The sequence below is a fragment of the Scyliorhinus torazame genome, chromosome 4 (genome assembly GCF_047496885.1).
Source record: "Scyliorhinus torazame isolate Kashiwa2021f chromosome 4, sScyTor2.1, whole genome shotgun sequence".
NCBI lineage: Eukaryota > Metazoa > Chordata > Chondrichthyes > Carcharhiniformes > Scyliorhinidae > Scyliorhinus > Scyliorhinus torazame.
In genome coordinates this window covers 196,125,354-196,138,648 of record NC_092710.1, presented here as the reverse complement: position 1 = coordinate 196,138,648, position 13,295 = coordinate 196,125,354, and the positions used below count along the sequence as shown (strand labels likewise).

The 13,295-nt window shown below is 53.1% G+C and overlaps 1 protein-coding gene across 2 annotated transcripts in view; it reads left to right on the top strand.

Annotated features, from left to right (window-relative positions):
* LOC140410676 (macoilin-like) overlaps positions 1–13,295 on the top strand; it is a 179,095-nt gene that overhangs the window by 142,983 nt on the left and 22,817 nt on the right. For both annotated transcript variants that reach the window (XM_072499062.1, XM_072499061.1), the window contains one exon: positions 9,880–10,058. In XM_072499062.1, the coding sequence (XP_072355163.1) occupies positions 9,880–10,058 (179 nt within the window). The remainder of the gene's footprint in view (positions 1–9,879; positions 10,059–13,295) is intronic.

Genomic DNA, 13,295 nt, shown 5'->3' with positions numbered 1-13,295 from the left:
GATAAATGAGAGGAGAAAGGCATCAGATTCACCTCACCCCCACATATTTTGAATCACTGCAAGCCGCACATACATATTGTACACTGCTAGCTATTCAACCATAGGAGTCGCATCACCCAAACACATTGCATCACTCTCACTGACACGGTCCCTCTCTCCTGCTGAACAAGGTGGTGTATAGCCATAGGCAGCAGGAGCTGACTGGTGAGGTGCTTGCAGGTCTTCACCCTGAGGACAGGGGGATAAACTATCTGAAGCTTGGGAAACAAGAGTTTGTAGGTTGAAGAAGAAGTGGGATGTGAGAAGCTGGATCATCTTCCGTAGTTTCCAGCTCACTGCTGGCCATGACCTCAATGATGAGGAGCACTGTCTCCTCCATCTGGTCCCAACAGTTACCTGCTGCTCCTGTGGTCGTGTGCCATCTTGTCCTGCAAGAAAGAGGTAAGTGTGTCAGTGAGTGTGGTGCAATTGTATTTGGATGACATAGCTGTCATGGTTGAATAGCTGACTATGGGAGGTGTGTGTGTGTGTGTGTGAGACATGCAGGAGTGAGAAATATGTAGGGGTGGTGTGAGTGTCCAGCACCAGCTCCAGACAAAACGCAACGCCCCTTGAAAAGGTGCAGGCTGACTTTTCGTAGTGCAGGCTATTTTGAATTCATGGTAACCTCTCATGATTTTGTTCCCCTTCTTCAGTCAACTAGCCCCTTGGCAGTGTGTGTGTGAGATGCTGGCTGCACGCAGTCATCAGTAAAATGAACAGGCAGCACAGGTTTGAGTGCTGCCTGCATCAGGTGCGTCCGGTTAATTGCTAGATGCAATCGCGGTGTTCATTTTCAGACTTTATCCAATTTTGGGCCCAGCGAATCATTACTGAGAGGTGAGGCAAAACACACCTGTTTTTCCAAAGGTCACTTTATTCCAATGCTCTGTAATTTGAAAGGTCGACGTACTTGGTCCCTTATGCGTAGAATTGCACACAAGGTGCATATGGGTTTTAAGCAAAATGCATTAGATGGCGGGGACGGGCTCTTCTTCTTCCATACTACCCACATTTCGTACAGCCAACGATCCCAGCCGCATAATGGTGGGAGAGCTAGAAAAACATCACCAGAATCTGGCATTAGGGGCGGAATTCTCCCCTCCCCACGCCGGGTGGGAGAATCGCCCGGGAGCCGCGTGAGTCCCGCCACGTCGTCCCGATGCCCGCACGCGATTCTCCCACTCCTCCAAACCGGCGCGGCGCGAATCACGGCTGGCCGCTGGGAGAATCGCCGCTTGCCGTTGGTAATGGGCGAGCGGCGATTCTCTGGCCCGGATGGGCCGAGCGGCCTGCCCAACACGACAGGTTCCCGCCGGTGCCATCCACACCTGGTCGCTGCCGGCGGGAACAGCACTGGAACGCTGGGGGGGGCGGCCTGTGGGGGGGGGGCGAGGGGGGTTCCTGCACCGGTGGGGGTGCTCAAAAGGGGTTGTGGAACTATATACAGTGTTGAACATTATTTATAGTGTCGTAGAAACAACATGGAGAGAGAAAAAAAAATTGTCCATTTTGAAGGTCCAGTTCAAGGTTCAATCTGTCTGGGAGCGGCGTAACGGTGGCGGCGACAGCGGTGCTGGCGGTGCTGGCCTGCTGTTAGATGACTCCGGGAGCGTGCCAAAATCTTCGTCATCCTCTTGCGTGGACAGGGGAAGGAGGGTTGGGCCTGGTGGGGACAATGGTGGAAGCGCCGGGGAAGGGGAGGATGGCGCCGGGGCGGGGGAGTGTGTTCGGTTGGAACCTGATGGTGCCAGGTCCCTGAGGGAGACAGTATCTTGCCGCCCGTCGGGGTACGCAACGTAGGCATACTGGGGGTTGGCGTGGAGCAAGAGGACCCTATCCACCAACGGGTCCGCCTTGTGGAGTCGGACGTGTCTCCAGAGCAGGACCGGTCCTGGAGCTGAGAGCCAAGTCGGGAGCGACACCCCGGATGTGGACTTCCTGGGGAAGGTACAAAGACGTTCATGGGGTGTGTTATTCATAGCGGTGCACAGTAGTGACCAGATGGAATGCAGTGCATCAGGGAGGACCTCCTGCCAGCGAGAGGCTGGAAGGATCCTGGACCGTAGGGCCAGCTGGACGGTCCTCCAAACCGTCCCGTTCTCCCTTTCTACCTGCCCGTTTCCCCGGGGGTTGTAGCTGGTCGTTCTGCTGGAGGCTATACCCCTGCTGAGCAGGAATTGACGCAGCTCATCACTCATCAATGAGGATCCCGTCACTGTGGATGTATGCGGGGAAACCGAACAGAGCGAAGATGGTGCTGAGGGCCTTGATGACGGTGGCGGACGTCATATCCGGGCATGGGATGGCGAAGGGGAACCTGGAGTACTCATCGACCACACTGAGAATATACGTGTTACGGTCGGTGGAGGGGAGGGGCCCTTTGAAATCCGTGCTGAGGTGATGAAAGGGGCGGGAGGCCTTCACCAGGCACGCACGGTCCGGCCGGTAGAAGTGCGGCTTGCGCTCCGCACAGACCTGGCAGTCCCTGGTGACTGTCCGTACTTCCTCGACGGAGTAGGGCAGGTTGCGAGCCTTGATGAGATGGTACAGTCGTGTGACCCCCGGGTGACAAAGGCTGTCATGTAGGGCCCAGAGTTGGTCTACTTGTGCGCTGGCACATGTACCTCAGGAGAGGGTGTCTGGGGGCTTGTTGAGCTTGCCGGGGCGATACAAAATCTCGTAATCATAGGTGGAGAGCTCAATTCTCCACCGCAAGATTTTATCATTTTTGATCTTGCCCCGCTGCGTGTTGTTGAACATGAAGGCTACCGACCGTTGGTCAGTGAGGAGAGTGAATCTCCTGTCGGCCAGGTAATGCCTCCAATGCCACACAGCTTCAACGATAGCCTGGGCCTCTTTTTCGACGGATGAGTGCCGAATTTCAGAGGCATGAAGGGTGCGGGAAAAAAATGCCACGAGTCTGCCTGCCTGGTTTAGAGTGACGGCAAGGGCAACATCTGATGCGTCGCTTTCTACTTGAAAGGGCAGTGTCTTGTCTACTGCGTGCATCCCTGCCTTGGCTATATCAGCTCTGATCCGGGCGAAGGCCTGTTGTGCCTCGGCCGTGAGGGGGAACTGGATGGACTGTATGAGTGGGCGGACCTTGTCCGCATAGTTTGGGACCCACTGAGCGTAGTACGAAAAGAACCCAAGGCAGCGTTTGAGGGCCTTGAGGGGAAGCTCCATGAGGGGGCGCATGCGGTCGGGTCGTGCTGAACACACACTTCTCTTTGTTATAAGTAAAATTGAGGAGTGGCGGTGCGGAGAAATTTAGCAATCGTGGTCCTGCTGATCTTGGCCGCAGATAGTGACATTGTCTAGGTACGGGAACATGGCCCGCAATCCGTACCGGTCGACCATTCGATCCATCTCCCTTTGGAAGACTGAGACCCCATTAGTGACGCCAAAGGGAACCCTAAGAAAATGGTAGAGACGACCGTCCGCCTTGAAGGCCGTGTATGGCAGGTCGGATTTACGGATGGGGAGCTGGTGGTAGGAGGATTTTAGGTCAATCGTTGAGAAGACCCGGTACTGCGCAATCTGATTGACCATATCAGATATGCGTGGGAGGGGGTACGCGTTGAGCTGCGTGTACCGATTGATGGTCTGGCTGTAGTCCACAACCATTCGGTGTTTCTCCCCAGTTTTAACGACTACCACTTGGGCTCTCCAGGGGCTGTTGCTGGCCTCGATGACACCCTCCCGAAGCAGCCGCTGGACCTCGAACCTGATGAAGGTCTTGACGGGCTTGCAATCTGAAGTAAGACTGGCAAAGAGGGAGGGGGAGTCGACCTTTAGGCTGCACACAGTGAGGGGTGGAAGGGGCCCGCTGAATTTGAGGGTGAGGCCTAGCCAGGCCTAGCAATAGTGCAGCGCAGAGGTTAGGAAGGACGTAGAGGCGAAAGCTGTTGAACTCTACACCCTGGACTGTGAGAGTGACTGTGCAGAACCCTCGGATCGGGATAGAGTGGGACCCAGAGGCCAGGGGGATCCGTTGATTGGCGGGGTGGACCGTGAGGGAGCAGTACCTTACCGTATCCGGGTGTATGAAGCTTTCGGTGCTCCCAGAGTCCAGCAGGCAAGAGGTCACGTGGCCATTGATTTTCACCGTTGTCGAAGCGATGGCCAGGTTGTGTGGACGGGACTGGTCCAGAGTCATCGAGGCGAGCTGCGGGTGATCGTCACTGGTATCAGACGAAGAGTGTTGGGAGCCCAGGTCGTGGAAGGTCGCTGGCGACAATGCCCTGTGGGGAAGGCAAGATGGCGGCGGCTGGAGATCCTGTGGGGAACAAAATGGCAGCGCCCATGGGGCGCACGTGCGGGACAAAATGGCGGCGCCCATGGGCCACACGTTGGTGGAGCAGGATAAGATGGCGGCACCCATGGGCCGCACGTGGACTGATGGGGAGAAGATGGTGGCGCCCACTGGCCGCGCATGGCCCCGGGAGGTGAAGATGGCGGCGCCCACTGGCCGCGCGTGGTCCATGGGGGTGAAGAGAGTGGCGCCCATTGTGCGTTTGGCAGGGGGGTAGGGGGCGATAGCGGCGACTGCACGGGCCTGGCACACTGCAGCGAAGTGGCCCTTTTTGCCGCAAGCCTTGCAAATGGCGGCGCGGGCCGGGCAGCTTTGGCGAGGGTGCTTCTGCTGACCGCAAAAATAGTATTGGGGACCCCCGGGGTGCGCGGTTTTGCATGTGGCGCAGGCGTATTGGCTAGGCAGGGCCCCAGCTGAGGCGGTCGTTTGCGGGGTCCAGGAGGGATAGGAGGGGTAGGCCGTGCGGCTGGAGGGGTAGGCCTGAACATTACGGGAGGCGACCGTCATGGTGAGCGCTAATTTTTTTGTCTCCTCTAGATCGAGTGTGGCCCCTTCCAGCAATCGTTGTCGGATGAGGTCCGACCCAATCCCCATTACGAAAGCATCGCGCATGAGGAGATTAGAATGTTCGGCGGCCATAACTGCCTGACAGTCACAGTCCCGGACGAGTGGGATTAGGGCCCGCCAGAAATCTTCGATGGACTCACCAGGGAGTTGAGAGCGAGTGGCGAGTACGTGCCTGGCGAAGAGTGTGTTCGCTTTCTGCGCATAGTTCTCTTTGAAGAGTGCCATGGCTTCCGCGTAAGTTGGGGCATCCTGGATCAGCGGGAATACGCTTGAGCTCACCCTGGAATACAGGACCTGTATCTTCTGAGCCTCCGTCGGTAGGGTGGTCGCAGAGTTAATGTAGGCCTCGAAGCAAGCTAGCCAATGATTAAAGTCTTTTCTGGCGTCGGTCGATTGCGGATCCAGCTGCAGGCAAACTGGTTTGATACGGATATCCATCCTGTAGAAAATCTGTTTGCAATAAATTGATGCACGATCAATTGCACAAAGACTAAGGTTGGGTACCACTGTGGCTTTATTGCAGTCAGATGCGTGGCCTCCCACAGCAGCTGGCAAAATGGCAGCTGAATGAAGGACACGCATATTTATACTCCTACTGGGCAGAGCCAGCCGGCAGGGGCTACCAGCGAACCTGTAGTACAGGTCCTACCTTACATCCCCTAATACAGGTGTACAGTGGTTCACCGCAAGTAAGAAGTCTTACAACACCAGGTTAAAGTCCAACAGGTTTGTTTCAAACACTAGCTTTTGGAGCACCGCTCCTTCCTCAGGTGAATCAGGTGAAGACTTCTTACTGTGCAAAGAAAAGTACAGCACAGGAACAGGACCTTCAGCCTCCAAGCCTGTGCCAATCATGATGCCCGAACTAAAAACAAAACCTTCTGCCCTTGCTCGGTCCATATTATTCTATTTCCTCCCTATTCATGTACCCATCCAGATGCCTCTTAAACGTTGCTAATGTGTCTGCTTCCACCACATCCTCTGGCAGTCCGTTCCAGACACCCACCATTCTCTGCCTGAAAAACTTACCCCGCACATCTCCCTTAAACTTTCCCCCTCTCACCTTGAACCTGTGCCCCCTTGTAATTGACACTTCCACCCTTGGAAAAAGCCTCTAACTATCTACCCTGTCTTTGCCTCTCATAATTTTGTAGACCTCTATCATGTCTCACCTCAGCCTCCGTCTTTCCAGTGAAAACAATCTTAGGTTATTCAACCTCTCTTCATACGTAACACCCTCAAGACCAGGAAACATTCTGTTGAACCTTCTTTGCACTCTCTCCAAAGCTTCCACATCCTCCTGATAATGCGGTGACCAGAACTGCATAAAATATGCCAAATGCGGCTTAACTAACATGATTTTTCATCTCCTGTACTCAATGCCCCGGCTAATGAAGGCAAGCATGCCATATGCCTTCTTAATCACCTTGGTCACCTGTGTTGTCACTTTTATGGAATTGTGGACCTGCATGCCCAGACTCCTCTGTATGTTCCTATGATTCCTGTTCGAAGTGAAATTATAAATGACTGCTGATGGCTTTTAGAAATAATTCCGAGAAAATATCAGCCATGTTTGAATGGCGGAGCAGACTCGATGGGCCGAGTGGCCTAATTCTGCTCCTTGGGCTGTTTAGCACAGGGCTAAATCGCTGGCTTTGAAAGCAGACCAAAGCAAGCCAGCAGCACAGTTCGATTCCCATAACAGCCTTCCCGAGCAGGTGCCGGAATGTGGCGACTAGGGGCTTTTCACAGTAACTTCATTTGAAGCCTACTTGTGACAATAAGCGATTTTCATTTCATTTCATGTCTTATGGTCTTATGGCTGGATTCTCCGATTGCTGACGCCGAAATCGCATTCGGCGATTGGCCAGAGAATCTGTTTTGGCAGCGTTTTCGGATGCTCCGCCCCCTATAAAAACGGCGTCATTGCTGAGTACGCCGCATGCTGTTGGGACGATCTCAGGACGTCACCTGAGGCCCTCCTCCGATGCTCCGCCTCCGATGGGCCACGTGTGCTGGCAGTTTTCGGGACCTCACTTGGCGGCTGCAGGGGAATGTGTGTATGGGTTTCTTGGGGAATGTTAGTCTGTCATCCACATGCATGTCCTCAACCGTCAGTGTCCTTCTATCTCCCCCCATGTCCCAAAAGTAGCTTCCATCCCTGCCGGCGCAAGCCTGTGGTTGTTGCAGATGGGGGCCCCGTGGACATCTCGCCCAGTTCAATGTGGCACCTGAATCGGTTCCACGACTTTAAGTTGGCTATTACCACTAGGCTCCTGGAGGGTGTGTCGGAGAGCTGGGTGGCACAGTGACCAGTGCTCGGAGAGAGGTCCCCATGCAGGTGGCCTCCTCCATTTGAACCCAGTCTACCTCCGGCTCCCTTAGTCACCCCTTCACCCTCTCCAAGTTGGCCACCCAGTGGTAGAACAGACGATTTGTCAGGGTCAGGTCTCCCACGTGCTGCCCTCAATGTAAAATGGATTTCTGTATTCTAGGAACTCTTCCCCCCCCAGACGAAGGCCGTGATTAATTTGTCAACCTTGGTGAAGAAGGATTTGGGAAGAAGATCGGGAGTGATCTGAATACGAAGAGGAATCTAGGCAGCACATTCATTTTGATCGTCTGTACCCTTCCTGCTAGTGAAAGAGGGAGCGAGTCCCATCTTTGCAGGTCCCTCTTCACCTCCTCCACCAGGCTGGAGAGATTCCATTTGTGGAGCCTCTTCCAGGTGTAGGCCACTTGGGTCCCCAGGTACCTGAACTTGGTTTGGGTTACTTTGAATGGTAGTTCCTCCAGCTCCAATCCTCCCTCTCGAGGGATTACCGGGAAGTTTTCGCTCTTTCCCAGGTTGAGGTTGTAACGTGAGAAGGCGCAGAACTCCCTGAGGAGTCCGGTTATATTTCCCATGCTGGCTAGCAGGTCATCCACGTAGAGTGTGACTCTATGTTCTCTGCCCCCTCTTCGAATGCCCATCCACCAATGCGCCGATCTAAGGGGGATGGCCAGCGGCTCAATTGCCAACGTGAACAGGAGCAGGGATAACAGGCACCCCTGCCTCATTCCCCTGTGCAGCCAAAGGTATTCGGAGCTGGTGCCATTGATCCATATGCTTGCTATAGGAGAGCTGTACAGGAACTTTACTCACGTGGTGAATCCCACTCCGAACCCAAACTGCTGGGTACCTCCACTCTACCCGATCAAAGGCTTTCTCAGCATCCAGGAAGACGATCACTTCTATCACTTCTGCTGTCCTCTCCCTGGGTGGGGCCCGTACTACATTCAGCAGGCTTCTGATGTTCGCTGTTAATTGTCTTCCCTTAACAACCCAGTCTGATTTTCCGCGATCCCATCTCCAATCGCCTCGCCAGAACTTTCGCTAAGATTTTCACATCAGTGTTTAAGAGAGAGATGGGTCTGTATGATCAAACTCTTTTGGGTCTAGTCTTTTTTGGGGATCAATGAGATCGAGGCCTGTGTCAGCATCAGCGGCAGGGCCCCCTTAGAAAGTGAGTCATTGAACATCTCCCGCAGGTGCGGGGCCAGCTCTGCTGAGAACCTTTTGTAAAAGTCTGCTGGGAACCCGTCCGGCCCCAGCGCTTTCCCTGATTGCATGGAGCCCCCTCCCCTTTTCACATCGTTACATGGAACGTGATGGGCCTCAACGGGCCGGTGAAGAGATCCAGAGTCCTCGCCCATCTTAAGAATCTGAGGGTGGAAGTAGCCTTCCTACAGGAAATACATCTGAGAGAGAGGGACCGACTGTGGGTAAAGGAAGGGCTGGGTGGGGCAAATGTTTCACTTATGTTTCAGCACCAGGATGAGGGGAATGACTATATTAGTTAGCAGGACAATTTCATTCATGGCGCCCCGGTAGTTCTGGTAAATATATACTTCCTGAACACGGACGATGAGGAGTTTGTCAAGAAAACTATGGCCGAAATTCCGGATATAGGCAACCATCAATTGATCATGGGGGGGTGGGGGTCGAATTTAACTGCGTACAAAACTCGACAGATTCAACCCCAAGACAGGCATGGCACGCAAATTGAAAACTTTCATGGAGCAGATGAGGGCGGGAGGGGGGGTGGGGGGGGTGGGTGGTAGACACATGGAGGTTCCACCACCCCGGGGGAAATGAATTCTCTTTCTTCTCCCACGTACTAAGGTCTACTCAAGGATAGACTTTTTTGTGGTAGGAAAGAGGGTGCTTCCAGGTGTCACAATGCGCAATCGTAATGTCCGACCATGCACCATATTACATGGACGTGCGGCTGGAGAAGGGATGGGCACATCGCCTCCCTTGGAGGTTGGATATAGCTATCCTCGCCATAGGGAATTCAACACTAAAACATCTCAAGCCGTCGACAATTATGTATCCTGCAACCAGAATGGGGAGGTCTCACCCTCTACATTCTGGGAGGCACTGAAGGCAGTGATCAGCGGGGAAATTATATGTTATAGGGCCCTTAGAGACAGGGGCAAGTGGGAAACCAAGCAGTGGCTGAATGACTCCATACTGGAGGTGGATCGGCGGGTACTCCATGACTCCAACCGTGAAACTGCTGGCAGAAAGGAAAAAGCTGCAGATGGAATTTGATCTGCTTTCCACAAGGAGGGCAGTCCACCAGCTCCGTTAAGGCATGGGGCCTTCTATGAACATGGAGACAAAGCCAGTCGCATGCTGGCCCACCAGTTAAGAAAACAGGCTGCCGCAAGAGAGATAGCTCGGATTAGTGACAGCAACGGTAGGATAGCAGCAGATCATTTATTTAATTGCTGTTTATGACACATAGCTCTATGAAAACTGGCTGTTACATTTCCTACATTACACTGACTACACTTCAGAAGTAATTATTTGGCTGTGAAATGCTTCGGATACTTTCTTGTCAAATGTGTTATGTAATGCAAGTTCTTTTTTCTCCTTTCATTAAGTGATATTTCTTTTCTTATTTTAGCATAGGATATCCAGTGGTGTCTTTAGGTTTTGAATTTAAAAGTTACATCTGCTACAAAATTAAATTAAGGAAACAAAAAGAAGTTCGGAAACAGAATGAGTTTTTCGTGCAACTTCTTCGACAGGCCTTACCTTCAGAACAACAATTGCAAACTAGACAGGACCGGAGTTTGGAAGAAGGTATTTACAGATATCCCAATCCTCATTGCTGTTTAACTTTGGTACTATCTTTGTTATTGTTACACATTTATTCACATGAGACTATGGATGGAAATCTCCCATTTTGAGACTAAGTGGGCGGGTCTGGCAGCGACTTTCCCATTGGCCAGAATGACGGGATCCCGCACCAGATCCTGCGCTTGGAACCTCATTAATTATGCACAGGCAAGTTTCCCGCCAAATCTCCTGGCGGGCCAGCAGCTGGTTTGTCCACCTACCATCAGCTGGTGGGTTCGAAAGCCCTGGCATCATATTTAAATACCAGTTCAACACTCAAATCACTCTCCAGCTCACCTGTCTTCACCAGACCACGCAGAATGTCAGAAACCTAGAGGAAAAAGGCTAGCAGCCTCAAGCAGAGGTCTGTTCCTCGATTCAATGACTGTCTGTCTCCCCTTCCCGCCTGCCCCGAGCTCATCTTCTGTGATATGCCCATGCCCCATTTGGACCTCTACCCACCATATCTGGAGTCTTTGTGCATTCCCTTCTAGTAAACAATGTGGTCTCCTTTTGACCTCCTTGTTTGTGAGCTTTTCATGTAACTTTGTTGGTCCAGTTTCCCTCCCCTCGATCTTCCCTCTGACTTCCATTGTTCATCTTCTTCATGCGCCTCTTTGCCCATCTGCCTGCCATCGTGAGTCCATACCCTTCCCCCCTCTTTGCACAGTCCCCCCTCCACGTTGGCCCCTTTGCCTTCTTTAGGCCATCCTCCCCAATACTCCCCTCCTCTCCCAGCCCATGCTAGCACTCCACCCAAGTCGACCTTTACACCTTTGTTGTGGTGGCAGCATGAGTCCCACAGCACAGTGCTGCCCAGATAGACACTGGTGTGTGACACCAGGGACAAGCAGTACTGGTCTGACTTGGTGACATGGAGGGTACATGGCCCAGCAACATTGTCCATGAAGCTTAGCATGAAGACGGAGGGTATCAGGAGAAGCGCTGCACTATGACAATGTAGCACTGATCCCAAAGTCTCTTGCAAACTGAAGACTGCCTTGTGCACGCTACTAGCAAGTGGTATTAGACCATTAATTTTCTGCTGGCATGACACAAGAGCAAAAGACCTGACAGCATGCCAGCGGGCACCAGTTTCAATGGGCATTCATGAGATGCGAATGAATGCAAATGACGTTCACACCACCAACCAGCGGGAAGACTGACGTGATATTAACCTGCCATTGGACAATTGCTACGCGATTTTATGTCGATGATTTCTGACATTAAGGGCAGAATTCTCTGACATTCTCCGGGTCTGAGAATAGCAGGGGGGCGGCGTGAATCCCACCCCCGCTGGCTGCCGAATTCTCCGGCGCTGGGGATTTGGCGGGGCGGGAATCGTGCCGCGCCGGTCGGCGGCCGCTGATTGCGCCCCCCCCCGGCGATTCTCCAACCCGCGATAGGTCGAGTGGCCACCCGTTTATGGCCGGTCCTGCTGGCGTAAATTACAACAGGCACTTACCGGTGGGCCCTGGACCGCGGGCGGCCTCCAGGGTCCTCGGAGGGGAGGGGGGGTCGTGGGGGGATCTGGCCCCGGGGGGTGCCTCCACGGTGGCCTGGCCCACGATCGGAGCCCACCGATCCGCAGGCGGGCCTGTGCCGTGGGGGCACTCATTCCTCCATGTCAGCCGCTGTAACAGTCCGCCATGGCCGACGCAGAGATGAACCCCCCCTGTGCATGCGCTGGGATGACGCTAGCACACGCTGGCGCACCTGCGCATGTGTCAATTTGCGCTGGCCGGCAGAGGCCCTTCAGCACCAGTTGGCGTGGTGCCAAGCCCCTTCCGCGCCGGCTGGCGTGGCGCAAACCACTCCGGCACCGGCCTAGGCCCTGAAGGTGTGGAGGATTCCGCACCTTCCGGCGGCCCGACGCCAGAGTGGTTCACGCCACACCTTCGCGCCGGAGTTGCCCGCCCCGCCGGTTTTCGCAGAATCCCGCCTTTTGGCTCCCTCCAGATTCTCCGTTCCCATCCGCCACCAAACCCGTCACATGCAGGATGGAAGAATTCCACCCTATGTTTTTTCCCCTCCCCACACCTGGCGGCGTGAATCCTGCCCCCACTGGCTGCTGAATGTTCCGGCGCCGGGGATTTGGCAGGGTGTGGGAATCGCGCCGCGCCAGTCGGCGGCCACTAGCAGCGGCCCCCCCCCGGCGATTCTCCGGCCCGCGATGGGCCGAGTGGCCGCCCGTTCACGCCACTCCTTCGCACCGGAGTTGCCCGCCCCGCCGGTTCGCAGAGAATCCCGCCCCTGTTCTTAAACAAATGGAGAATACATGTTGAGTCACCATCGTACACTTTTATTCAACAACTAAACTCAACGTGCTAGAGCTCTTCAATGTTTGCTGCCCATGTCCCATCAAAATCTCTGATAATCCACTATCTACTGACATGGGTTTTTTTTTTGCTCAAATCGATTCTGGCAAAGATGGTATTATTCATGGGTAAAATTATTCATGCTTTATCCATTTACATAGTTAAACTTCCTGACTCATGAAGTTTCCATCTCACTGATCCTCTGTAAATGGGGAACACAAAGTTGAAGGGCTCATGCACCTTTCCCCACAATCCTAAGAGGGATCTACCATGAAGTAACACATTTCCCCACCATAACTGAGTAACCAACTATCAGAAGCCGTTAGAACCACCAGGCAGAAGGCTATTCATCCTTCTCACTAGAATAAAAATAATTTTAAAAGCAAAAATGACAAGAGCAAGAACTGCCATGCATGTCAGTTTGTGTTAAGGGACAATCATCTTCACTTCTACGTTGTTCCAAATTGGATTTTTTTTTTAATTCAAAGAGTTACGGGAAGGTCCTTAGCTGCAGTCCCAGACAGACCATAGACATCTCTCTCAATTGGTTATACAGCTTGAGGGGCACCAATGTACATCAAGACAAGGAGGCAGGCTTCCCTTAACTACCACAACTGGTATGGAGACTATTGGCATCATTCTGCACCAGATTCTAGCAATCTAACCACACAAGCTAAATGTCCCCACCTTGATATAAAAAAGCTTCACATAAGCTTCACCGTGCCGCCTGGCTTCGTATAAACTAGATTAGGCGTGAAATCATCTTAGATATGGATCCTTCATCAAAGCATCTCCTTCTGAAGGGTGAATATTCAAATTATAAATCTGCCTTTTCTCCTGACTGATGGTAATTTTATATGAATAGGATGGGAATAGAAGGATA